Source organism: Pogona vitticeps, chromosome 1 (assembly GCF_051106095.1).
Source record: "Pogona vitticeps strain Pit_001003342236 chromosome 1, PviZW2.1, whole genome shotgun sequence".
In the NCBI taxonomy this organism is placed as follows: domain Eukaryota; kingdom Metazoa; phylum Chordata; class Lepidosauria; order Squamata; family Agamidae; genus Pogona; species Pogona vitticeps.
Genome location: NC_135783.1, coordinates 250,281,598 through 250,309,007, shown reverse-complemented (window position 1 = coordinate 250,309,007; position 27,410 = coordinate 250,281,598). Strand labels below are relative to the sequence as shown.

The 27,410-nt window shown below is 41.1% G+C and overlaps 1 protein-coding gene across 2 annotated transcripts in view; it reads left to right on the top strand.

Moving 5' to 3' along the window:
• ANO9 (anoctamin 9) overlaps positions 1-25,620 on the top strand; it is a 48,895-nt gene extending 23,275 nt beyond the window's left edge. For both annotated transcript variants that reach the window (XM_020784191.3, XM_078383589.1), the window contains 19 exons: positions 671-729; positions 1,033-1,115; positions 1,670-1,804; positions 4,061-4,157; positions 4,462-4,522; positions 6,475-6,557; positions 7,973-8,077; positions 9,022-9,186; positions 9,356-9,392; positions 9,891-10,002; positions 10,518-10,575; positions 11,047-11,144; positions 12,165-12,328; positions 13,217-13,369; positions 14,691-14,838; positions 17,041-17,157; positions 18,208-18,301; positions 20,287-20,399; positions 23,303-25,620. In XM_020784191.3, the coding sequence (XP_020639850.3) occupies positions 671-729; positions 1,033-1,115; positions 1,670-1,804; positions 4,061-4,157; positions 4,462-4,522; positions 6,475-6,557; positions 7,973-8,077; positions 9,022-9,186; positions 9,356-9,392; positions 9,891-10,002; positions 10,518-10,575; positions 11,047-11,144; positions 12,165-12,328; positions 13,217-13,369; positions 14,691-14,838; positions 17,041-17,157; positions 18,208-18,301; positions 20,287-20,399; positions 23,303-23,330 (1,910 nt within the window). In that variant the 3' untranslated portion in view covers positions 23,331-25,620. The remainder of the gene's footprint in view (positions 1-670; positions 730-1,032; positions 1,116-1,669; positions 1,805-4,060; positions 4,158-4,461; positions 4,523-6,474; positions 6,558-7,972; positions 8,078-9,021; positions 9,187-9,355; positions 9,393-9,890; positions 10,003-10,517; positions 10,576-11,046; positions 11,145-12,164; positions 12,329-13,216; positions 13,370-14,690; positions 14,839-17,040; positions 17,158-18,207; positions 18,302-20,286; positions 20,400-23,302) is intronic.
• The last annotated feature ends 1,790 nt before the right edge of the window (positions 25,621-27,410 follow it).

Sequence of the window (27,410 nt, the reverse complement as noted above, 5' to 3'; positions counted from 1 at the left end):
CTCCAAATGAATGCAGAGGGCGAGCCTAATTAAATTGTATAGGAATGTGCCATCATGTTTAAGGCATAATTCCCAAGTCTGACACTCTGCTGATGCTACGGGCTCTTCTTAGCCCTAGATAACATAGCTAATTGTCCAGACTGATGGAACAGAATAGGGCAACAACATGCAGATGGCCACTGGTTCTTCCTCAGCCTTCTTTCGCCCCAAATCCCCATTTGGGGCTTTAGATGTACTGTACTGATCGGTACTTGAGTTGCATCGAGAAGCATAACCAGTAACTAGTGGATCTGGTATACAGTAATAGTAAAGTAATGCGTGTTTGTGCACATACTAGCTGAAGAATCTTGGGAATTGTAATTCAGAAGATTAAATTTTTGAAGACCTGGACTGATCTCACACAGTAGATATCAAGCTAAAACTGCTTGGAATAAGTGAAGGAATAAACCAGGGAAGAGCCACCTTTAATTCACAGTTGTGTACCATTGACCTGTTCCCCTTCAGAGATGCAGATATTGCTGTGAGAGCTTCGCTTTTACTGCATCATTTTAGGCTAGCTGGAAAGCCAGTGTCCAGTTTAAACCAGGCCTTGGGTGTTAAAGCTTTAAAAGAGGGTTGGAAGCGCTGCGTCTTTTTGTCTTGATCTTTTCCATTTCTGCTTTGCTCTTAGAGAAATTTCCAGACTTGGTAAAGAAGAAAGTCTTTGAAACAGCATTTCCTTTACATGAGGTAAGAAAGATCTCAGAGGGTCAAAACTAGAAGTGGTAGGAAGTTGGAGCCTGTCTTTCCCTACTTTCCCATTAAAAGCTGATCTTTGAGCCAGGAAGGAACCCTCCATTCAGGGGGTCATGGGAGGAGGCTAAACTAAATGGAACAGAAAATAAAGTTGTAAATGATAACATATGGCGTGGTATACACACTAGTATTTCTCCTCAACAGCCCCTTCTTGGTGCTCAGGCCAGGAGAAATGGTTTTTGGAATATATAGTCTGTTAAGGGTTGTAACATTTGTAACCTTTCTTATAACATCCAGAGAGAAAATCTGGGCAGATTTCTGAAAATAAACTGGGCTCGGTGGAGAGACATACTTTGTGAACAACCCATTGAGGAAATCAGGTAGGAGAAATATCAAGCAAAAATTCTTATCCCAACAGTGATCCACAAATCCAACACAGGAAGTGTTTCATACTATTAGCCAATATAATTCTCAAGATCAAATCTTGAAGGAAAAAAAAAATTGTCATTGCTAATTTATTCCTTCTCTGAATTGGAACAAACTTTCAGAAGTTGGCGGGGGTTGAAAAACTACTTTGGGGGACAACGTGGATGAATGGATTACATGAATTGATGTGTGAATGACATTAACATGTTTTTTAAAAAGGTGAGTTACAGCTGCAGGGCCTCTCAGCTGTGTTGGAACCAGAAGGGCCAGAGGAATTCTGGGAGTTGTAGTCCTACCCCAGCCTACCCCAACTTTTCCAAGCTCTGAAAGTTACATAATCTCCCGTGAAGAACAAAAGGATGGTACAAACATTTGCTGAGATATGTTCGTAATACTGTATCACCTTGCTTGACAAATCCAGCAGTCTGTTTCAGCTGGGAATGGGATGATTCTAGGAAAGGCTTGCTCTCTGGAGAATCATTTTCACTTTTAGTGTTTCCCTTTTCAGGGAATATTTTGGGGAGAAAATTGCTCTTTATTTTGCATGGCTGGGTTGGTACACTCGGATCCTGTTCATAGCAGCTGTGCCAGGCGTTATTCTTTTCGTGTATGGGTTCCTCAACTTCAGTAGCAGTCAGATCAGGTGAGTAACCATACTTTCAAAATAAACTTTACTCAGTCAGTTTGTGAGGGATGTGCAAGACATACGTGACTGTTTACATACTGTGGTGAAAGAATGGTACGACTCTGAAAAGCATAGCAACCTACAAAACAAAGTAATCTTGTGCCATAAAAATAAATGCTTTTCAGGTTACTCCGCCTGATCTGTCCCTCATATAACTGTTCTATTGTTTATGAGGCTTGTATGTGAGCAGTTTGCAAAACTGCTTGCTGTTCCTGCTTATGAGATTTCAGCAGGATCGTCCATCTGCCTTTTGCCAAAGAATGAACTAGCAACCTTGCTGAAATTAAGCAGGCATGCTTTTGGGTCTGTGCCTGATTTAACAGCAGCAGGGAGGCACACATACCCTGTCCTGAAGCCATGAAGGCAAGATAAAAATGAGGGCATGCGAACTTCTGGCCCTCCACACGGTTTGGTCTACAACTCTCACAATCCCCTCCTATCTAGAGAGCTAAAACATTCCCCCCCCCCTTTTTAAATATAAAAATCAAAATGTGGTTCCGATCTCCTTGCTGTAGCTGTTTCATTTAATTCATGGCTCATAGTTTTATGGGGGATCACAAAAAAAATAATGATTCACAAATAAGGCAAGCTTTCAGGTTCAGCAGGTATGATGGGATGAAATATTGGTGATGGGGATTATGCCCATTGTTCCTTAATACAGACTGCTGACAAGGTAACAGGAACTAGCAATTTCATTCAAGAGACAGGCGTTAAATTTTACTGTCTCTTCTCTATATGCAGAGCAAAGGCTGTCTGCCCCCCACCCCCTGGTAAATCTATCCATTGCCTTGGGTGATGTGAACAGTTGGCTTTTTTTGAGGGTTGGGCAAGAAATACATAGTGAGAGAGACACTGTCTAAAGGTCAGCAAAATACAAGATAAAAGTTAGGGGTTACACTAGGTAGAATGCTCAGTGAAAGCCAGATTGGGAGCCATATCCGGTAGCTGGATGATATGGTATGACATCTTCCTCATGGAAATACGTCTTCTTTTGTCAGTACACTTTGCCCCAGGTGGCTTATTCTTGGTGTTTTCAACAACAGCAGCAGCAGCAACAATAAAGTAAAAAAGTAGGCCGGTGATCCATCTGTCCAAGCAGAATTACAGCTTTATTGGAGCACTAAAAAGTTGGAAACAAAGTTGAGTAAACTCTGGGCTGAAATCCAGCTGCTCGGCAATTCCTACTGTCGTGTTAAGTTGCTGCAGATCCAAGGCTACGCTTTTGCTTGGTATTGGGGATGTGCACTGTTTTGGAGCCAAATGTATAAATAGGAATAAAATCGGAGGTATTTGTGCATTTTCGGGGTGACAGCATAAGATGGAGCCAAGAGCCCGGAACGTTAACAGGGTGAAGTGGCACCCTCTGCCATGGATCCCACATGTTAAGTTTAGCATTCATGCATTGTGATTAGATGTGGAGAAAAAGAAAAAAACTAAGGAAAACCATCAGTTGCTGGCAACAGAAAAGAAAATGTATGTTCTTTCCTTTAGAAATGAATCTTCCTTGTGTTTCCAATCACAAAATAAATCACTGAAGTCTATACTGTGGCCACAGTACTATTTATTTCAGACCCAGGTGGAAGCGAAAGATAGAAAGGTTAGAAGAAAACAGGATCCCCGCATTGCCTTCCTAAAAAGGAGTCCAAAAGGAGCATGCCCACTGATTTTTAAAGCCTTTTCTTCACTCTCTTCCCTGGCATAGCCTTAGGAGGTGACTCGGGGCTTTCTCCTGGCAGATAGAAAAAAAGAAGGGGAGAAATAAAGATAAATAGAGCACCCTGCTCTGTAACTGCCACTGCCTTGGCTGGAACCCCTTCGGTCCTGCCTTTTGCCATTCAGTGCATGGCGTGGCCTGTTTTGCTTTCCCATTCGTGAGAAGGGGGCTACTCACAGAGAACCAGCAACACACAACGCCATCACCCATACGAGGATCAGGTCCAAGTGCCTTCAAAATAATACAATGTGTGTTGGGCATCAATCTGTGTACAGACCCAGTAAGTGGGGCAGTGCACATCCTTATACGATAAGATGGTCCACTCACAAGGTAGACTGGAAGGTAAAGGTAGAGATTTCGGTGGTGGGGAGGCAGTAGATGTGGTTGTTGGGGTGGGTGTCTGCCTGCCTGTGAGCATATTTACTCTGCTTCCAGCACTTCCTTTGTCTTTTGGTTGAGTAGGATTAATGGTGTGCACTTTGCTGTCCTTCCTGATCTAGCAAAGAGATCTGTGCAGCCAACACTACCATCATGTGTCCCCTTTGTGACCAGAAGTGCCCATTTTGGCCACTCTCAGATACTTGCATGTATGCCAAGGTAAGAATACCTTCCTCTCTCACACCCACCCACCCACCAATAGCTATATTTATTTGTCCCTTGGGGGTGCCCTTATTGCTTCTGCACTGTCCACGACCAAAGGAAGAAAGTATTCACAGCACCACTTGGGCCGTTTTATTCCCCCCACTCATCTCCAATGAATGCAAGTTTCTGGTGAAGATGACTGTGCTAAACACTTGTCCCCCCCCCCCCCAGCACTCCCAGGGACTTTCTTTTTTTTGGCAGCAGGGCTCCCCCTGAGGCCCTGACTGTTATTGCTCTGCTTTCCTTTTACCCTATATAGGTTACCCATTTGCTTGACAATGAAGGGACCGTTATCTTTGCAATCTTCATGGCTGTCTGGGGTAAGCTTCAGTGGAAATTGATCTGTCTTTGGCTTGATGAGAAATTCTCAAGGGCCAGCCCTCAAGTGTAGAGCAGATCCCTTCTCTCCCAAGGAAACATTATGCAAATTTCATGGGTCAGATTGAATATCTGATGGGAGAGCAACTGATTTGATTTGGTTTTGAATACGGAAACCTCCATAACAAAAATTAATGTACATCAGAGGGGAGCAGTCTTCCCCAGACTGGAGGCCAAATTCCAATTTGGCTTGGATCCTGAGGACCACTTCCCAAATATGACCTCTCAAATTCTTTTTTTTAAAAAAGGAAGAAAATGTGGTGGCCCAATCTGCTGCTGAGAAAGTGGCTGTGAGGCTCCCAGCCAGTTTCCTGTCTGATGGTCAGCAATGTTAACCCTATAACAACTTGTTTAAATCAGTTTAGTGGTTAACTCTTTTGACAGCATTTATTTTTATCTAAAACTTTATATATATTTTTTTATCTTGATTGACTTGATTGATGCAATAAGTCTTTACTCAGACTAAGTACCTCCTGGCTTAAGTACAGGTTTCATTGATGGTTGGAAACCAGAATGTGCTTAGTCTGAGTGAAGACTTCCTAAATCAGTGAAGTCAATTAAGGTTAAAAATGCAGACAGAATCTTATCTGTGCTAACATAAGGTTTAGTGTAATGTGCCATAACTAATCATAGCTAATTAACAAGATCCTGAGTCACATCTCAGTTGTGTTGCACCAGCACCTTGTCCATTAGCTGTGGCAAGTTACACAAACCTTGGACTGCACTTACAGGTTTAGATTAGAGATGGGGGTATTCATATACGAATATCCCCCCCCACACACAGATGGAGATAATGATTTCACTGGTGCCGCGAGCTCCACAGAGCCTTCCTATTGCTCCATTGCTCATGATAGATTAGCTTGTCCTGGCAGAAGGCGGGATAATGAGCCTGTGTGCCAGGCTGCAGAGTGGCTAATCCACTGCGAGCAACAGAGAGACAGGAAGGCTCTGTTGAGCTCACGGCAGCGGCAGAATCGTGAGTGGTCGGTCTGGCCCCAGGGGGCTGGACCCTCGTTATCTCTACCTATAGGGGGATATTTGTATATGAATACTCCCATCTGTAATTTAGACAAATACTGTAAACAGTAGTGAATTGCTGAAGTTTAAACAACATTATACAGTATAAATTTAAAATTGATGTAGTTAACATGCACTGCCTTTCAGAGGCAGATTACTCAGTGGGGATTTTCTGGACAGTTTTTCATAAACAATACTTTGGGAGGGTCTTGAAGGAACTACCTGTTCATGATAATACAAGTCATAAATTGAGTTATGCAAACATGGAAATGATGGGGACACATAACATGGCGCAAAAGAATTTTGGCTTGGAAACTTACTAGGCAAAAGGCTATGATTTTTGTGTGCTCTAGCTTGATCACTCTGCTAGAAGGCTGCTTAGGGAGGGAGGTTAAATGAATGTAATGGCCCATTAGTCTATGTAATTAACCATAATCCACTAGGATCAGTTTAAGTCGTGGGTTATATATGTATAGAGTTTGTTATATCCTTGGCATTATTGCAAGTAACTGTAATAATTCTAAGAGAGCAAGATAACACTGACAGATGGCAGAAAAATATAATTCTAGAAAAAACTAATGATAGTCGTAAAGTACTGTATCTCAGAAAGCTCTGTGGGTCCTTTTAGACTTAAGTTAGAATTCAGACTTTCAAAGAGAGTGTGTTGTTTCTAAAGTAGACCTCCTCCTCCTGTTTGGAATGGCTGGGTATCCTTATAAATGGCCACATCTGTATGGTGCATCTGGTTAAAATACAGACTTGCTGTGTTTGTCATACACACATTTACATAGCAGCTAGATGGAGAATCCTTACATGAGTTGATTGAGATGGTTTTCTTGTCCCCTCCATGTATTCTGTTTTGTCTCTGGATGTATAGCCACTGTATTCTTGGAGCTGTGGAAGAGGCACAGAGCTAATGTTGTCAGTTGCTGGAAACTGTATTGGTGGGATGAAGAAGAGGTAAGATTTATTCTCACCTGTTGCCATTTTCGCTTTTTTTGTCTACTGTTGTTGTCTTGCCCGATTTTTCTGAAAGTCCCATCCGTGGTGCCCATCCTGTAAGGCAGTGGTCCCCAATCTTGGGCCTCCAGATGTTCTTAGACTTCAACTCCCAGAAATCCTGGCCAGTAGAGGTGGTGGCGAAGGCTTCTGGGAGTTGCAGTCCAAGAACATCTGGAGGCCCAAGGTTGGAGACCACTGCTTTAAGGTGTCCAGTCTGTCTATAGTGACATATGCCTTGCTGGATTACTGCAACATACACCATCGGGGGCTGCCTTTGAAGAATGATTGAACATTCAATGTGATATAGCCAGACTGTTGACAGGCAGCACCTCAGTCCTCTGTCACAACTTCACTGCCTGCCTGTCCATTTTCAGGCCCAAGTAGGAGTCCAGTGATGGCCTTTAAACTCCTGTACTGCTCAGATTCAGAATATCTGAAGGACCATGCCTCCCTATATGAGTGGGTCCAATTTTTAATATAACCAAGGGTGTGGGGCTTCTCGCAGTCCCACCGCTTTCACAAGTACAGTTGAGGACGAAAGAGATGATTTATAAGCACCTGTTCCCAGGTGGTTGACTGCTCTTCCTCAGGTTGAGCCTGCCCCTACTGTTCTCCAAGTGGCAGGCAAAGGCCTTCCTTTTTAGGCAGACTTTGGACAACTAAACAGAAGTGAGCTTTGTTGAAAGAAGCAGTACATTATTTTGTTTGTTTCCAGTGTGACTCCCTGCATTTCTTATTGTTTTGGAAGTGTTTTTATTAGCAGTTTTAAAATGTTATTGTTTTGGTTTTTAGAGAAATAACATTTTTAAAATTAAAAATAAGATTTTAATTGCCTTTGATTTTAACTGTTTGTGAGCCACATTGGATCCCTAAAATAACTAAAATCAGTGTCTGAGGCCTGTAGCTGATGCTTGGTTGACTTCTGAAATGCCATTTGACTGTGATTTTGCCATTCCTTTTCCCTTTTGCATCTGGGGAAGGCTAAAGAAAAGAGAAGCCCACTGTGGTGAGGAAATCCAGCTGCTTCACCATGACATTACAAGCAGGAGCATTCCTCCAGCTGGTATTTTTGTCAAGTAGCTGATTTTGCTGCACCCATTGAAATGAAAGGTTCCAGTCACTGTGCTGTCTCCTTGCTGGTGAGGTTAGTGGGATGGGGGATTGCACCTAGCATCTGCAGAGACTGTGATGATGATTGTTGCTGCTGGGTACAGATGACAGTAAAAAAGTTGACCCAGGAAGAGTGGTGCTCTTAAACCTTCTTCCCTCATAACCTTTCTTTAGCCAAAGAAAGATAAACCTTTCTCTCAACCTTATGAATTGTTCAGAAGTATAATCAAGATCTATCAGCGTGACTGCATTTCTGTCTCCAGGAGGAGTTGGCTGTAGAGCTCATTGATAACCCAGAACGTGTACCCCGGGAGTACCAACATTCTTACCTCCGCAGCATTGTTGTGCTCCTCTTGGCTCTGCTATTGGTATGTGATTATTATTATTTTTTCTGAGAATATCTGCTCCATGTTATAAGCATTTCTGGATTGTCTGTATAGTTATAAGCCTTAGGTTGCTATTGGGGGAAAAAACATTTCTCAGCATCTTGATCCTTCAAAAATGCATTTTCTAGTCAGTACTATCTATTTTGCTCTTTGCAAACATATTGTCATCTGGTAATTACCACATTTTGGAGTCATATAAAGAGGTAATTGCCCCCATAACACAGTTTTAACTTGCTGTTTTGTTCTACAACCTTTGCTATATGAGTAGACATGGTCTACTTATTTATGAAATAAATAAATAAATAAATAAATAAATAAATAAATAAATAAATAAATAAATAAATAAATAAATAAATAAATAAATAAATAAATAAATAAATACTTCCCTCTCCCCAAAATACCCTGGGAACACTTGTTTTTATGATGACTGACAAGTATTTCTAACAACATTCATACCACCATCATCTGGGTATAGTAGTCAGGATCAGGGGCACACAGATTGGCTGACTTTGGAAAGCAGTGAAAAACCTGGTGCTTCTCTTCCAAAATGCTTCAGGCCATGGCAGTGCAATAATGGCAATACCCAGCTGCCTTCTCTGGAGCTGGAAAGAATGAAAGGAGCTCATAATTGATAGCACTGTGCAGTAATCATCTCTGCAGTTGCATTGGATGTCCAAAGTGCAGTACGACTGCAAAGATGATGCCCCCTCCTTTTTCAGCTTCAGATCTTGGAGAAAGGCTGGATTTATCATCAGAGGGTGGTCAAACATTTGCTGTGGCCAGAATGGTAAGGAGAACTGTGAGCCTCCCTACAGATTTCTTCAAGGAAGCCAGTGAGACCAACGTATTCGGAGCAAGTTGAAACTGAACACATAAGCAGATTCCTATGTATTTGCCTTTCAATTCTATCAATATGCACTTTCTAGATTTGCATACTGATTGGTATCGCCCACATGCTTGTCATCTACCGGGTTGTGATGACAGTCTTCCTGACTCAGTCCAGCTCAGAATTCTTTCAAGAACGAGCCTCTACCACGGCAGTAATGACAGGGGCTGTGTTGCACTACTTGACCATCATCATTATGACCAAGGTAAGGACTTGCGCATGGATATTTTCTAGTTCTCTGTCTTGCAGTTACTCTACATGACAGGATGTATGGAATTATTATTATTATTATTATTATTATTATTGTTGTTGTTGTTGTTGTTGTTGTTGTTGTTGTTGTTGTTGTTGTTGTTATTGCTTCACCTCTCTTTCAGGTGAACAGGCATGTAGCTCTATTCCTCTGTGATCTAGGTAAGAAAAACTTAATGCTATGTAGCTCAATGAGCTAGATACCTGGCTGAAGAGCAGGGGTTGGGAGTTTAATTCCCTACTTCCCTCCCAGAAGAGCCAGCCTATGTGGCCTTGGGCAAGCTGCACAGTTCTCAAATGCCACTTTGCAGTGCTGTCTACCTAGAAAATATGTTGCCATAAATCAGAATCAACTTGACAGCACCTCATATTTATGTTCATAAATGCATGAAATATATTTGGACTGGTAGCTAAATGGCAGGGAAGGAAAACAAGGGCTCCTCTAGTTGACAGATTTAGGGAGCATTGTCCGTGGGGATGCTGGGATTTGTAGTTCAGCAGTATCTGGAGTGCGACGAGCACTCCTGCTATAAAGAATAACCTAGGATGAAAGAATCCCCTGAGGTGTCCCCAGGAACGTTCATGATGGGATTTGGAACAAGCCAGTTTAGCACAAAGTAAGACATGAACTAACTTTGGTGTCTGTGGTCTTATTTCCAGAGAAGCCAAGGACATTCACTGAGTGTGAGAAGATCTTCACATTCAGATTCTTCACCTTCCAGTTCTTTACCCACTTCTCTTCTCTGATCTACATTGGTTTCTTCTTAGGGAGGTAAGCAACACGTAGAGAAGTTGGGCAGGTTCTTCAGGCTCACTGCTTAGGTGTTCTGTTGGAGTTGGAAGGGGAGGGTTTGAGTTTAATTCCAGCCACTTTTTATCCATCCCAGATTTGTACCTGTAAAATGGTGGCAGCCTACTTGTCACCATGACTGTGGGAATGAAAATAGAGATGTATATCTCTCTTCTGTTTTTGAAAAAAAGATGCTATCTGAGTGATTAGTGTTACTTTGGGGAAGAAAATAGAGGTATAGTTATTACTGTAGGGTTGCTTAGTATTCCTTTGACAAAACTGGGTCTCCTGTATGAGGAAAGCATGGATTGATTCCTTTCCCTTTTCTTCATTTGCCTTTCTCCCTTGTGGTTTGTCTGACATTTTCATTGTCACTAGTTTTTGCTACTTGAGATACTATATCACTTTTACTCACTATGACTTCCATGCTGTATGGTTATCAAAGTTGTCCATATAATTAGGAGCTGATTTTTACCTCAGTCATATTTCCCTGATAGGATTAATGGTCGTCCAGGGGAATATGTTCGTATTTCCGGCAAGTGGAGACTGGAAGAAGTAAGTTAACTTTGCTTCTGTACAGTAGTTTCTTTTGCCATAACTCCTTCCTGGTCTCCTGTTTGTTGAAATATTTCCCCTCCCCTTCATTTATCTGAGACCTCATGTGGAGAATCCTTTCATGTGGTGGAAGTTGACCATTAAGTTTTTTCTCAAAGGGCATCATTACCTTAGACTCGTGTTCTGAAACACAAATATAAAAGTCACCCAAAAAGTTTAAGCAAGCATGTGTAATTAAAATATATGATTGCATAGATTTGCACCTTAGATATACAAGATCCAGGCTCAGCTGTGAAGCTAGCTGGGTGACTTTGAGCCAGTTACTGTCTCTTGGCCCAGCCTTCCTCACAGCGTTCTTATGGTGAGGAAATCCAGGGAGAGAGCCATGTATATCTCCTGAACTGGAAAGAAAGCCAAGATATGAATGTAGCGAAGTATCTCACTCACTCTCTCTCTCTCTCTGTCTTTTAGTGTCACCCTAGTGGCTGCCTTATAGATCTCTTTATTCAGCTGGCTGTAATCATGACATTAAAGCAAACCTTGAGCAACTTTGTGGAGTACATGTTTCCGTAAGTCATTGTAACTTGAGGATCATATCTCAAGAAACAAGGTCATTTTTCCCCTGAGGTATCCTAGACTACCATAGCTGGATGGGGGATGAGAGTGGATTGTGCACCAGTAATGCACTCCTTCAGTGCAAATGCCGAAGATAACAGGATGCATTCAGACCAGAGTGGCTAGCCTGGAGTGTAGTGAGAGACTCTATCCTTCTGCAAGTGTAGCTTGGCTCATTTGCTTGAATCATATATTTTGTTCAGCCTTGCTTGGTGGTTTGGCATTTGTGGACCTGTTTTTGTATGTGGGACATTTTTTGGGGGAGCTAATACATGGAAGATTCTTGGGCTGGGTATCTTTCATGGCTGTGACTCTAAATTGAGTTCACTTGTACTGTCCCTGTGTGAGCATTTGAGGGACACATGGAGGTGACAGTGGATTTCAGTTATGCACAGGTGTGTTTTGTAACAGCTGGTGCCTCTTTGCAGGGTTACTTTGGACAATGTACTGGCCTCCAGGTGCTGTTGGACTGCATCTCACAGCATTGTGCCCAATTCTCTATGCTGGCTAAGGGCTGATGAGCACTGTGATCCAGAAACATCTGGAGGACCTCAAGTTGCCCATCCATGTGGGTGGGCATGCCTGTAACAATTGCCACCATTATGGTAGTCTGTTAATAATCAAGTCATCTCAGTTCCATGAACTGTTACTGTCACTGCAGATACCCCTCATGTAGAAGTTTCAGTTTTTTAAAATGGTGCCTCCTTCTTTTGTATTGGCTATCTGAAGAGTGAACCAAGTCCACGAGGCTTCCAAAAGTTAGGTGGTGCTTTTTATGAGAGTTCTCTCCATTGTCCAGAGAAGAGATGCTCCAGGCCTGCACCTGAGAAGAATAATTGTTAAAATCCTTGTGACAGCTGGTACTGTATGTTGTTGTCATCTTAAATGTGCATATTCATGCACTTCTCTGGAAGCTCATAGATCCTGTGCTCTGACATTTGCATTACTTTTATGTTTTTTGTTTGTTCCTTCAGATATTTAAGCTATAAGTGTCGGCTGTTATCTGGAAAGTCTCAAAGCAGTGGCAGGGTTCATATGGAGGAGAAAGCTCAGGACCCATTCAAGGAGGAATGGATATGGAATTATCAGCTCAATGAAGTCAATGTCTACAGTTTGTTTGATGAATATTTGGAGATGAGTAAGTGAAGATGAGTAGCATGTCTTGGGGAGGGTGAACTGCCAAGCATAAAATCGAATGTGAATTTGCATTCTGTCCTGGCATTCTAGTTATCCTTTGTCAACCAGGTAGCTATTTGGTCAGTTAAGCCTCAATTATGGTTTTCAGAGAAATAAAACAGAATGATATTGCTGTGATTGCCCACTTGCTTCATTTTCTTCTACTGTTGAATCTGATCCAACAAGTTCTTGAAATGTTTGATGGTGTACAAATATGTTTGCAGAATAAACACAGTGATCCTTAAGTGTTCAGTTTCAACTTGCTGATAAGCTGGCCATTTGCAATGCTGGCTGGGAATGATGGATATTGTGACTGAATTTATCTAGATGCCACTGGATTGGGGAATTAACATGTCTTTTGCATATACTAGATTAGTTTAGTGAGCTCACTTCATTTTAGGCTATTGCAGCCATCTATATTTTACTAAAGACAGATTAATTGCTGTAAAAATTTTGTATTTGCCATATACTAACTGAACAGTCTGCTTGTGGAACATACGGACTCTCAGAATGTTGAATTCTGTACACTGTGCTGGTTTCTGCACTCATGCAGAGAACTCCAGATCTCTGAAAAGCTCACACAACCATTGCAAAAATTATTATCCTTGCCTTCTGTCTTAGAATGTGACTGCTTACAAGGGATGGATTTTAATTCTTGTGGGTGACATATTCCAGATTGAGTGTCCCATGGGACTTTATAATGACCAGTTGTGATGCTTTCCTGAGAGAAACAGTTTGCATTAATATCCTTCATGGTTTACATGTGCACCCTCTGGTCTAACAAATGTAGCAGTTGCTGAAAGTTTGTCCTAGTCTAATGCCTCTACATACTTATTTTTTAAACCCTCAGTGATCCAGTATAGCTTCACCACTATTTTTGTGGCTGCCTTTCCCCTTGCTCCATTGCTGGCCCTTCTGAACAATATCATTGAGATCCGACTAGATGCCATCAAGATGGTGCGACTGCAGAGGCGTATGGTGCCCAGGAAAGCCAACGATATTGGTAAGAGAAAGGCTTCTATTTCAGACCCATTAGGAGAGGCTGCCCTTTTGCTCCAAGCTATTGTAATAGATGATACTGAGCTCTTCTAGACATGGTAATTTATCCAGGCCAGGGGCTGAATGAAGAAGTTATATGGGACAAAGGAAACAGCAGTACTATCAGAAGCTTTTTTAAAAAAAACCTTTGCCTTGTTAAGAAAGGCTCCATTTCTTTGAGCTAGAGTTATTGATCGTAAGGATCCTGAGCTAGAAGGCCCACCTTCCCAGGCCTGGGTTTGAATATGATTATCCATGGCCTGACCTGATTCTCCTCTCTAACTTTGGGAATTCAATTAGATGCTGATTATAGAATGAAATTGAGAGGGTGGATGTGGCTATCACACTTTGGAGCTTCTGTCTACAAGGGTGCTGGAATCCAAATCCTATCCTTTTTCACTTGGGTGAAAGACAACTACAGTCTAGAGGTCCTTAGCCATTCATATCTTTGTATCTTACCAATCACTCGGTCAAAGAGCCTCCATCCCACCATGACAAAAAGGAAAGATGTGCGAAAGGGACAATTATATGTTTACAGGCATCCTGTTACCATATTTATAACTAACATTGGCCAAAATCCTTTTCGTTTTTTCTATGGAAGCAATGGCCCATTGTATGTGCACACAAACCCATTGTTTTCAATGAAATGAACTCCAGCTTGCTTAATGACAAGCTGGTTTTTACTAAGCAGTCACGGAGTACTCCGCTCGAGTGCTCTACTTGGGGAGCAATCACAGTTTTCTATTCCTAAAAAGATATTGGCCATTGAGTTTTAAGGACATAAAAATTGTGGCAGCTTGCTTTATTTATTTAGTTAGTTAGTCATTTAGTTAGTTACTTATTTATTTAGTTAGATGCTTGCTTGCTTATTTATTTATTTATATTTATTAAGAGTAAACACAAATGAACAAAAATAATTCCATTAATAGTTATGTCTATAAAATCACTATTAAGAGTAATTTTTACCATGATGGGGTGGCACACAAAGTATTCAGGTGGATGTAAGGATTCCGTGAGGATAAAATCTTTGCCATGAAATTGCTGCATCACACCCAGGGTACTTGTGTGTTCCACCAGTGGTCTATGTACCATTGGATGAGAACCTATTGGTACAGTTCCCAATAACTTTATATACTTCCTTTCTACGAATACATTGTGCTAAAAGCAGACAATATTGTTAGAGTTTTGTGGGCAGGTAGAGGAGTTAAGAAAATTTGGCCCTAGTGTCCTCTGTATCAAACTGACCAAGTAAATGTCTTTTTTTCTGACTTTCTCTCCATTTGCAGGTGTTTGGCTGCAAGTCCTGGAGGCAATTGGTATTTTGGCTGTCATTGGCAATGGCCTGGTGATCGCTATCACCTCAGACTTCATCCCCATGCAGGTGTACAAATACATATATGGACCATGTGTACACAAGAACTACACTGGCATAGAGTGAGTACTATTTGAGAAGTTAAGGTGGCTGTCAAGCATAGTCTATAGTCATTCATAGATTCTCTGTGTGTACATGACAGTAGGAAATATGGGATATGACTAGAGCTCTTGAACATTTTCTTTAGGAAGCGTAGATATTAAGTAATGTTTATGGGGTAGCTATCTCTAAAAGTTCTTTATGGGGGAACCATCCATCAAGTTTGTTCTCAGGCACTCTAAGGAAGGCAAAGAGGTACGAACATTATGACATTGATTTCTCTATTCAGCAAAGGTTAGACTCGGTAATTTTGGGGGTCTCTTCCAACTCTCCAGTTCTGCGATTCTATGACAAAGGAGGGATCGTTTGGTGTGTGTGTTTAGTCGTTTAGTCGTGTCCGACTCTTCGTGACCCCATGGACCAGAGCACGCCAGGCCCTCCTGTCTTCTACTGCCTCCCGGAGTTGTGTCAGGTTCATGTTGGTTGCTTCGCAGACACTATCCAGCCATCTCATCCTCGGTCGTCCCCTTCTCCTCTTGCCATCACACCTTCCTAACATCAAGGTTTTTTCCAAGGACTCTTTTCTTCTCATGAGATGGCCAAAGTACTGGAGCCTCAGCTTCAGGATCTGTCCTTCAAGTGAGCATTCAGGGTTGATTTCCTTTAGAACTGATAGGTTTGTTCTCCTTGCAGTCCAGGGGATTCTCAAGAGCCTCCTCCAGCACCACAATTCAAAGGCATCAATTCTTCGGCGGTCTGCTTTCTTTATGGTCCAGCTCTCACTTCCATACATCACGACAGGAAAAACCATAGCTTTGACTATTTGGACTTTTGTTGGCAAGGTGATGTCTCTGCTTTTCAAGATGCTGTCAAGATTTGTCATCGCTTTCCTCCCAAGAAGAAGGCGCCTTTTAATTTCAGGGCTGCTGTCTGCATCTGCAGTGATCATGGAGCCCAGGAAGATAAAATTTGACACTGCCTCCATATCTTCCCCTTCTATTTCCCAGGAGGTGATGGGACCAGTGGCCATGATCTTAGTTTTTTTGATGTTGAGTTTCAGACCGTTTTTTGCACTCTCCTCTTTCACTCTCATTACAAGGTTCTTTAATTCCTCCTCACTTTCTGCCATCAGAGTGGTATCATCTGCATATCAGAGGTTGTTGATATTTCTTCCGGCAATCTTAATTCCGGCTTGGGTTTCTTCCAGTCCAGCCTTCCGCATGATGTATTCTGCATATAAGTTAAATAAGCTGGGGGACAATATACAGCCTTGTCGTACTCCTTTCCCAATTTTGAACCACTCAGTTGTTCCATGACCAGTTCTAACTGTTGCTTCCTGTCCCACATATAGGTTTCTCAGGAGACAGATAAAGTGGTCAGGCACTCCCATTTCTTTAAGAACTTGCCATAGTTTGCTGTGGTCCACACAGTCAAAGGCTTTCGCATAGTCAATGAAGCAGAAGTAGATATTTTTCTGGAACTCTCTGGCTTTCTCCATAATCCAGCGCGAGTTAGCAATTTGGTCTCGAGTTCCTCTGCCTCTTCGTTTGGACCAGATGATAAAGAATGTGACAAAGGAAGCAGTTTAAAAAGAGCCTTGGAAGTGAGACGTAGTTTATGAAAAGTGGGGGAAAGAACCAGTCTTTCCTGAATCCTTGTTTTGTTAGAAAGAGTCCCACTTCTGCAGGTTCTACTTCCAATTATGTAGTCTGTTTGATTTCTGTAGTAGCTATCCATTGACAGCAGTGTGTATAATCATCTGTTACAATATCTGAAGCATGTATGTATGTGTAATAATCAAACTACAGGCTTCATAGAATTCTATGAGATGTTCTCCTGTTTCATTTCTGATTCCTAGGTCACGTTGTCCAACAAAATTTGGTTCTGCAGCTCATCTCATTATCCACAATTCTGTCATGAATTACAAACATTTTAGATAATGAACAATATAAAACAGAAACTTACTATAGTGTGTATCTCTAAAGTTCTGCATGGAAAATAAAAAAATCAAGCATATCATCAGCTATAAGTCAAGTCAAATTGATTTGGTAACATATAAATAAATACCTGTTAAGTTAAAAAACAAATTACCAGTATTCAGAGGAATTTTTTCTCATCTGAGTGCTGAAAACTGTTTTGTTTCTTTTTAGCGTCCTATAAATTGCATAACTGGACTGGAAGTCTGTTTCACCGCAAATAATTGTAACCGTTGTTGTTGCATGTAGCTGTTTGACAGGTTACATCAACTACAGCCTTTCAGTCTTCAATGTCAAGGACTTTGAGAACTACAAAGATCTGAGAGAACTTCAGGACTCCATGGAGAACAAGATAACACACTGCAGGTATAGGGAAATGCATATAATTAATCCCATGCCTTCTGTTGTATCCTAGGAACTTTGCAGCCTAAACCATTAGGCAATTATTGGTGTAAAAAAAAACTTCCATTCAGTAGAGTTTGTGATATATGTACAAGATTTCAGTGGTACAGGATGAGTGTGTGTGTAAATCCACTTCTGTGTTCAGATATATACTCTATTGTAAGAACTGTTCCATCACTGGAACAGTGATGCAGTGGTGCCTTGCTTAACGATTACCTCGTTAAATGATGAATCCGCTTCCTGATGATGTTTTTGCAATCGCTATTGCAATAGCGAAACAATGTTTTAATGGATTTTTTTTCGCTTCCCGACGATCAGTTCCCTGCTTCGGGAACCGATTCTTCGTATTACGACAATCAATACAGCTGATTGTCGGGTTTCAAAATGGCCACCCGCTGTGTAAAATGGCTCCCTGCTATGCTTTAGGATGGATTTTTCGCTGCACAGGGAGCAGAAAATGGCTGCCCTATGGAGGATCTTCGCGGGACGCTGAGGTATTTAGCCCATTTGAACGCATTGAACTGGTTTTCAATGCTTTTTAATGGGCTTTTTTATTTCGTTTGACGAGGAATTTGCTCTACGCGATTTCGCTGGAATGGATTATCCTCGTCAAGCGAGACACCACTGTATTAACTGATTCTCATGGATTGCTGTTGATATATATGAATTTTTAAAAATGAATTGTAATCTCATCCTAGCACACCTTCCATCAACAGCCTAGTGAGAGGGAATTCAAACTAATGTTGGGCTATTTTAGCAGTGGTGCTCTTTTGTTACTAAACAGGATGCATGTGAAGATCAGATTGCGAATGACAAATCCACAGTTTTGTGGTACTAAACAAAACTTCCTTGAAAACTGAAAAAGAGTGACTTTTCCTAAGCCAGAGACAGGAAGCTTTCACCGGTTGGAGGAGTACTGACATACTCTTAAGCCACTGAGGGTTGCCTCTTCTGGCCCTCCCCCAGCAGCAAGTTTGGATGCAGCATTTAAGTGTGGCTGTATCATTTCCACAGGTACCGAGACTACAGGAGCAGTGATGACTACAGTTACTCTGTCCAGTTTTGGCATGTTTTTGCTGCAAGGCTTGCCTTCCTTATCTTGTTTGAAGTAAGTGTTCTATGTGGAAAAGCAATAAAGGCAGCCTCCTGTGGAGGCTGGAATCTTAACAAGTTAATTTCGGTTTGCATATAAGGAAAAAGGAATGCTTTGTCGTCTTGAAAAGAGAAAGCTTAATTGGTTTGGTACAAGTCAGACCACACTGGAAATATATTCCATGTCTTTCAGCAAGCGGGACTAGAAAGTCCCTAACCACTCTTCCCCTTCTTTCAAGTGATAAATTTGCTCACTAAAAGATCTTATATGTTGATATAAGTAAAAGTTAGTTGAATCCTGGACTTCAGGAGGCTCAAAGAGAAACTGGAACTGATGCCTCTGCTCTGCACTTTTTAAAAAATTAACAGACACATAACTGCTATGTCACTGAAGCGCTCCACAGCAAGAATAGATGACTCGCGTAGCAGCCGGGATTTTGCTTTGTAGCAGGCATATTTGGTTGGCTACGGGAGCAACAGCTGCATAACATGAGAAGATGGCCTACTAAAACATTCCCTTTTGTGAAACTGTTCAGTTGTGGCTAGTAACTTGAGCCTTTTCTTCACAGAGCTTGGGATGCATACACAAGTGAGATTCCCATATTAAGAACAGGTGACATATGCATAGCTTTGGAAACGAAATGGTGACTTTCTGCTATCTGGGCCCAAGAACGGAAAAAGGACTATGCCAGCTTGCAAAAGACAGTCAGACTTGGCCTTGGTTGCCATTCCCAAGACTGAACAGAAGGCCTGTGTTGAAATAGAATGTTGCATTAGTGCAAATTGCTGCCAGCTGTGAAGTCTGGAGCACACAAAGTTCACCAGGCATTTGGGGTTGTGCAGAGGAGGACCTATGTTCTTCCACTATAAGGCTTTTACTGCTGCTGTCCTAGTCCCTTCTCAACAGGGCTGGCCCTGCCATTGGGTCTGGGATGCAATTACTGTATGGGGCTTACTGCTCTATCCTGCTTGGAAGCAGCAGCAGTGGTCACGATGTCGGTGGCAGCGAGGTGACAGAACACCTTGATGCTACCAGGAGCAGTAATAGCGACTGGAGGAGGAGGAGGAGGAGCCACTTCCCCAGTAGTTGCTCTGCAAAAGGCTATCTTGTCTGGTTGCTTCTATTAAGCTCATTAGTGCCTTCCTCCTAGATTCTTCCCTGGACAATTTTTTTCAGCCCCCTCTCCCCCACAATAGAGCTCCTCCAAGGGACCTTGGTGGCAGGCATTACTGAATTTCTCATCGAAGCAGACATGCCAAGCAGGGTGGCACAGCAAAGGCTGACCTCAGTAGTGAATGTTTCCCTTTGTTATTCTCTTGGTGGGACTGGGTATGCTGTCATCTTACTGCTGCTGTGCTGCATCGAGATAGTTTCCATGCAATAGAAGAGTGGCACTTTGCCTCCCAGCTAGGATAGAAGACTGATTGCATTGCCTGTCCTTCACAATCAGTGGAAGGATGTGGGTTACCACATCCAGGCATTCAAAAGACAGCCAGTCTGAATGCATGATTGGGGGAGAGTTCTGACCTGACCCTCTGCCTGTCCGTGCCTCCCCTCCAAGGACAATCTGAGGAGACTATAGCCTGCTACAGGGGGAGACTTGTCCTGCCCTGCAGTCCATCGGGGATGCTGATTTTCCAGGGTCCCCAGTTGCCTGAAGAGGCTCTGTATGCAACAAAGGTTTTGCTCTTCAGACACTTCTTCTCTCCATGAGTCAGTGACCGGTGAGTTTTAAGGGCTATAAAACTCCCGGTGTATGCATTTAGAGTCGCCCTTTCCTGAACAGCTGCATTTGGTCCTTATAAGAGCTTGATATGGATTGAGGTTGCTTAAAGGACATAATAGCACAGTACAGCAGCAGTGTGTGCAAGAGAATAATTGTAAAGCAATTCAGAGACACAGTGTGCATTGGCTGGTGTTAGTCACCTGCCTAAAGGATGGAGATTGCAGCCTGTTAACTGTGAGGAACAAAACCTGATCCATTCGTTGGCTCTTTGCAGCATGTGGCCCTGTGCATCAAGTTGATTGCAGCCTGGTTTGTACCTGATGTCCCCCGGAAGGTTAAAAATTGGCATCTGAAGCAAAAGCGTAGAAGGCTGTTGCAGAGACTCAGGTGGGTACTTGACTTACATCAAGTAACATTTTCCTGAGATACCAAACGAGGGGCAACTAGGATCCTTTTCTCTCTTCCAACCTTAGACAAAGCTATTTTTATCCTCTTTTGTTCTGTCTATTAGACTGTCCTGTTCTAAACACAATGTCATTTAATGGTTGTTGTGGGTTTTTCGGGCTCTTTGGCCGTGTTCTGAAGGTTGTTCTCTGGCAAAACGTTAGGAAGAACAACCTTCAGAACACGGCCAAAGAGCCCGAAAAACCCACAACAACAATTAGATTCCGGCTGTGAAAACTTTTGCGAATACTATGTGATTTGCTTTGAGGAAGTTAAAAGAGCCATGACTAGTTCAGCAGAAGAAACTGAATGACCCAAGTTCTTTTTCATTACTAGACTGAAAAATGCAGCTCTTAGGTTTGCTCCCGATAAAGCCCTTTACAAGTCCAAGATTCATTTGGATACCTGTGACAAGAAAACAAGTCTGTCATTGATCCAGGATGAAGCAGTTCCCTGTTTCAAAAGCTCCTGGACACTCTCCTTGTCTGCTCTGGACTGCTAGGAAGCGCTCCAGAACTTTGGATGACAGAGAGGCACTGAGGAAAATAAGGAGAACACCCTGTTAAGGAGGCGGAGGGTCTGGTGGGCAGGAGAAATGCTACTCCACGGATCTACTGATGGGGCATCACAAGCCTTTTTACCCTTAAAAAGCAGTCTACGAATATTTTAAATAACATATATAGTTACCATATTTTTCCGTGTATAAGACTATACTTTTGTCTAAAATCTTTAGACTAAAAATTGAGGGTCGTCTTATACACGGAAGCAAGCTGAGGAGCGAACAAAAACAAGTGGAGGGGAAAGCAGGGATCAAAGCGATCCCCCTACACTTGCTAAGCCCCACTTAGATTTCTTAATTTTGGATTAGAAAAGTGGGGGTGTCTTATACATGGAAAAATATGGTACCCTCACTATAAATAAGAAAATGTATGATCTAAGGTAATGGAAGATCCCCAGTGTGGTGTAATGGACAGAATGTCGGACTGCGACTCTAGAGAACAGGGTTCCAACCCCATGGCCATGGAAACTGACTGGGGCAAGTGGAATGGGTGAAACCACTCCTTAAATCTCTCACTTATCTTGGAAAGCCCTATTAGGGCCCCTATAAGTTGGTTCTGACTTGATGGGACAAAACAACAACAAAAATAATGGAATGCATATAACCACAGTGGACTCAGTTTCCCCACAGTGCCATTCCTGTTCTTTTCCTTGCTACTAATATTTACCCATGTTCCCAGGATGTGCAGCGATCCTTGTCACTTTTGTCATTCACTAGAAAGAATGTCTCTTCCTTGAGCCTGGAGGCTTCTGGGTGGGTGGATAAATCCAAATACTATATAGTCTAAGGTCAGACCTGGTTTTTAGCCTGAGTCGTGTGATCACCAGAAAAAGGGGTGAACCAATCCATCCCTGCAGTGGATCAAATAGCGAGTTAAATGCTCATCTGTTCACAGTCAATAACTGTAGGGAGATAATTTAAGCCATTTAAGAAGGCGGTGTGCAGAAGACATTATAGCAGAAAACATGTTTTCCCTGCTGCAATCACTGTGTGTGCAAGACAAGTTCTTTTAGTGTCATTCTTGATATTAAAATCTTACAGTGATGAGATTTGCACTTATGTTCTTCTAAATCAAGCCTGTGCAGACTTCCACTCCTTATGTTGCTTATAAGGGACCCTGCCACCCGTATATTGATAGGTTGCTATGCAGGCAGAGACTGTTTCCCTTATGATTTGAAGTCTTGGGTTTGAAATCAAGAGGGAGCTTATACACATGCACCAGACTCCTTTCAACCACTGCCCTCCCTCAAATGTACCAATAGCAGGAATCTGAGCTACTGAGTACAGCCTCCCTCTCCCTCCATGGGTATTCATTCATCAGGTCTTCAGCTGGCAGAAGTTCCTGTATGTAGTATAAATATATCACTGGTATATATCATGTTCACTTCTCAGTCAGGATGTGATCCAACAAGGAATTATCCCATGGTTTGGTCTGCTCTGGGAATAGATTGGTATGCTCATTTTCTCAGTGACCAAGTGATGTATGGGGTCATTTCATTAGGAACCAGCCCGTCTCTGGTTTTTGCCTACCCGCACTTTTCTGTTAGAAGCTACTGAGGTTTTTTGGTCTGGGTAAGATCGCTCCAGCTTGTATGATGTATGACTTAAGCTATCTCTTTGCTTCAACCATTTGATGATGTGAGGAAATTGAAAGATTCCTTCTACTCCTATGCAGGAGAGAGAAGCAGGAAATATGGGTTTTTTTAAAAAACCCATAGGCAGTGCTGATGTGATATGCCAGGAAAAAAAATTGAAAACTTCCTCTCTTCCCCCACCCCCATGATCATGAAGACATTTAAGCAAAACACAGAGGAGGGTACAAGAGGGGATTTGTGTTTTTTTTTAAGTCTTTCTTTTCCCTCTTTCCCTTCACCCCAAATGGCATACTGCACCTTAAAGCGACCTGATAAGTACAATACAGCCTGGTCCAAGCAGGGATAATTCAGTCATCTACTCGCACCTTTAATTTTATGAGAGAGATCTGTGGAAATATATTTGTTCAATGAGCATATAAATTCTTGAACTATTTTTTCCAGATACAAGTGGTCAGTGAACTGTATCTTGAAAGTCCAATTTGGATGGTTCTATGTTGTCACATTAAATGGTCTGTTCCCATTTTTATTTTTATTTTTTTAAAAAATTGACATCCAAGAGGGACCTAGAGGTTTCCCATCCAGGCACTAATCTTAAATCCACACCTCAATGTATTCACCACTGTTTAGGATTAGATGCTTTGAAAATGACGCTGAGTTCAAATGGAAACTGAGTGCATTTCTGTATATTTTAGCACAATGGACGACTCCACGGAAATCTAGTGAAACACTGAGGCAGGCGTTGGGATCAAAACAAGACATCTCAAAACTGAGTGCATGGCCAAATGGTGCTGAAGGCTTCGAAGATGCAAGCTCAACTCTTCTTACTTAAGCACTGTTTCTGTACTTTACCTCTTCATTGAAATAGAGCAATGCAAAGATAGCTTTGCATGGTAAGACTGTTTTGAATAAGTACGTGTTCCTAGGAGAAGTGAAACTAGACAATGGCAACACCAGAGATGAGGGAGAAGACCATGCAGATGCTTACATTGTCAAAAGAATAACTCACTGTTGGAAGGTTGAAAAGCAAGAATGTCCATCTTCCATAAGTTGGCAGGATCTGAGAACCTGACACACATCATCACCCAGAACAAATCTGGCACTTAACAGCCGCACAATTCTTACTTATTTGTCATGAACTCACACTGTTTATAATAAATACAGCCCATGCATGAACAGGAAATATGTTAAATAAGGCACAGTTCACATGCATATGCTGGTATCTTATTTTTGTTCCAATATATTTCTATTTAGATAGGAATCTCTTATTTGTTTCATATGAATTCCTTGGGTATAATTTAAACATACATGTACACAGTGCACCTAAAGTTATTTTTTAGGGTTTTCTTACAAGTTAATCCCAGCCAAACCTCTAATTTTCTCTTTAAACCCAGAATGTAGCAGATAAGTAAATCCGTCAGAATAACTCCTTTGCACTTTTTGAATCAAACTCTTTGTTTTTTTAATGGCATGTTATTTAACACTGGGAGAGGTTTCTTAGGTTATAATATCTATCCAGTTAACTATCTACCTCACTAGGAGGCTTAATTCAGATCCAAGCAGCACTTTTCAGGTCTTGTCGATAATACAAACATTTTCTTATTCTATTGTTCCAGTGAAGCACTGGGGCAGATGCCCATATTCAGGCCACAGTTGAAGTCCTACTCAAAGGTGACATTGTGTTTATTTGTACATACCGTAATGCTTAACCTAACTTCTTTCACTCATAATTTAGGCCTTTATAGTTGCATTTATACATAACAATGATCAGTGTAGAAAGACTCCTTGGGTTTTTTAAATTAAAAATGCTGTTGTACCCCAGTTATAAGCAGCACTTCTGTTCAGTCCAGAAACTCTGCATGTGTCCCTGAAGAATACAGTTCTAGCTGATCCTAGAATGGAACTCATGTTCATAAATAGGGATAAAACAGAGCAGAAGGGCTCTGGTGCTTTTAATTACTGTGAGCAAGGGGGAATTTTGCACGTGAACGACTTGTATTGCAAAGCGGCATATGGGACAGAAGCTGCAGCTGCTGAAATTCTCTTTTCCACAAGGACTCTGTGCTTCACTTTCTTCTAAACTGATATTTTCTCTAAGTTCTCTTGTGCCTCCCTTCCAATCAAGTGTCTAATAATCCTGAGAAACAAAGTACAGTAAAATAACTATCAAATGTTAAGATTGCAGGTTGTATTTCAGATGTAAAGTTCAGTCTCCTGGATCCATTAACTTCATATTATGTGGACAGGGTAAAACAACTGAATTAGCATATTTATATGTTGATATGTAAATTGTATCATCTTTTTACTGAAATTTTCTCATTTTCACTGTGTGTATATTTTATTGCTCCTTCCATTTACCATTTGTTTATTTAATCAGAGCCAGATCATAAGCTGTGATTTTTTTACAACATAAATGTTCAGCTTATGCTTCAGTATTGTGTTTATTATGAGCAGTATTTTGACTCTTTGGAAGGAATTGACTTTTTCCAGTGACCAAAATTACATTCCATGGCTTCTGAAGTCACTGTTACAATTAGAGCTCTTAACTCAAAGAGTCACAGTGAGACAAAATTATCGAGTATCCATAGGCTTACACTAGGTGTTAGGCACCTGTAGTTTAATTTCTGTTGTTTTGACATATTCTGACATTTGCTGTTATGTTTAGCTTGGACAGCAATCTCAAGTACATTCCTGGAAAATATTTTATGTCTGAAAATCTAAGTAATGCCTTAATCCTAGAAGATGTTTGCTCAGGGAAACACCTATAAATGTGCGTCTGAAAGCAATGTGAACTTCTGAGGTTTTGGCTACACGAATCTCTGCATATGGAACTGGAAATCTTAATTCAATTCATAATTTTTCAGGCTATCAGACCTTATGTTTCTCATCCTCTTTAAAGTTGTGCTTTTAAAGAACACACACAAATACTCTGAAATTTTGTGGAATGTGTAATTTTTATTAAATAAAATTTTATACAATAAACTTTTACAAAATAAGCTGCAGCTTTTAACAATGAATAGTGGACTGGACTTATTTTAATGTGAACAGACCTGGCATGAACTTTGTGTTCATTTGGAGATAAGATACCTTTCTTCAGAATGCAACAATTTTGCAGTGATTATAGGCCAGGGTAGGAATGTGTGGAATTCCCAACATTGGTTTTGCAATGCCCGTCATCCTCAAATGTTGACCATGCTGGCTGAGGCTGATAGGAGGTGAAGCCCAGTAACATCTATAGTGTTATAACTGTGCTACAGGAGTATGGGACACTGCAATACGAACATTCTTGCTCTATCTCTTCACCTATTGCATGCCTGTCATGTGAAATCTCATTTTATTGTGTGTGTGCGTGTGTGTGTGTGTGTGTGTGTGTGTGTGTAGCATCCATATCCACATATAAACATATACATATGCTTTTCCTAATGTCACTAAAAATGTCATTTTTAGCATGAAGATGACTTAAACATACTGTATACATCTGACAGGATTTATTTCCTTAAACAATACCAAGAATTTCTAATACATTTACTTCTTGTTCCTTTATTCAGAAATTTTGCAGATTTTTGAATGGGAAATATTGAAGCCAAGAAAGGGAGTGACTTAATTTGGGAGCGGCCACAGAAAAAGCCTTCTAGCAATCAGGAAAAGGCAGTCTCCTCCTGATGCTAATGCTTGTGTGTGGGGTGTGTGTGTGTGTGTCATACAAGGAGAATAGAGTGGCCCCTCTTTCTTGTCTTTCCACAAGCCAGCACAGACAGCTAACTGGCTGCTAAGAACAGGGCTTCTAACACATGGGTGCTGTACACTTTAATTATTACTGTTTTAATTTTGTATATGTGTAAAACTTTTTAATTCTGCTTTAACACAATAGTTTATTGTGTTTACATTCACATTTAATTAATCTCTTTGCTAATAATGATCCTTGTATAAAAAACTCAGAAAAATTAGCAGTTCCTTCCAGTGTCAATTTCCAGTACAGTACTGTATTCTAAAGTGGCTCAGAAATTGCACCCGTCCCCTGAGTGTCTGTGGAGGGTCCAGGAAAGTGAAATTAATTTTTTACACCTGCTAGATAATTGCTGATGTGATGAATCATTTTGTTAAAAAAAATTTTTAAATAAAATCTTTGCCTGTATAATGCCAATCAAAACCATGGCTGCAGGCAGTTACTTGGTTAGCAATATATAGAAAGGCAAAGAAAAATATTTTTTTAAAAAATTAATCAAAGTTATTCATCACATCAGCAATGATCTAGCAGCACTCTGAGACAATGGTAAATTGTGGTATTTGTATGTGTTACCTATGAGAGACATGGAGATGGATATTATAATGGAAGAACATGTAAAGTTGCTGCAATGCAAAAGCCTTTCTGAATGAAAAAGGGAGGAGCATTTTAGGGGAACTACATTCACCTTACAGTCTTTTCTGCAATATGTCTTGGCTAATTGGAGAAGACCCAGGAACGAATTTTCAGTGGCTTTGCATCTAGGCACAAGTTTTAAGTGCTGCCAGGGATGAAAACTTTGAAGAAATTATCTGCTTAATTTCTCAAACAAATTCAACACCCATTAGTTCTTATATGAAATTGAACTTCAAAGCAAACTGGATCTTACTGCTGCCATTTTTTGATCCTTACATTATTTTACAATTTCATGGGCTGGTTAAACAGCAGAAGGTGTAAAATATAAATAATATTTCCAATAAATTGTTGAAAAGACAATCCTGAGTTCTCACTTTTACCATGTCCAATGACATATCAAGTAACAGAGAACATTCCACTTTTTATACCAGAAATAATCTCTA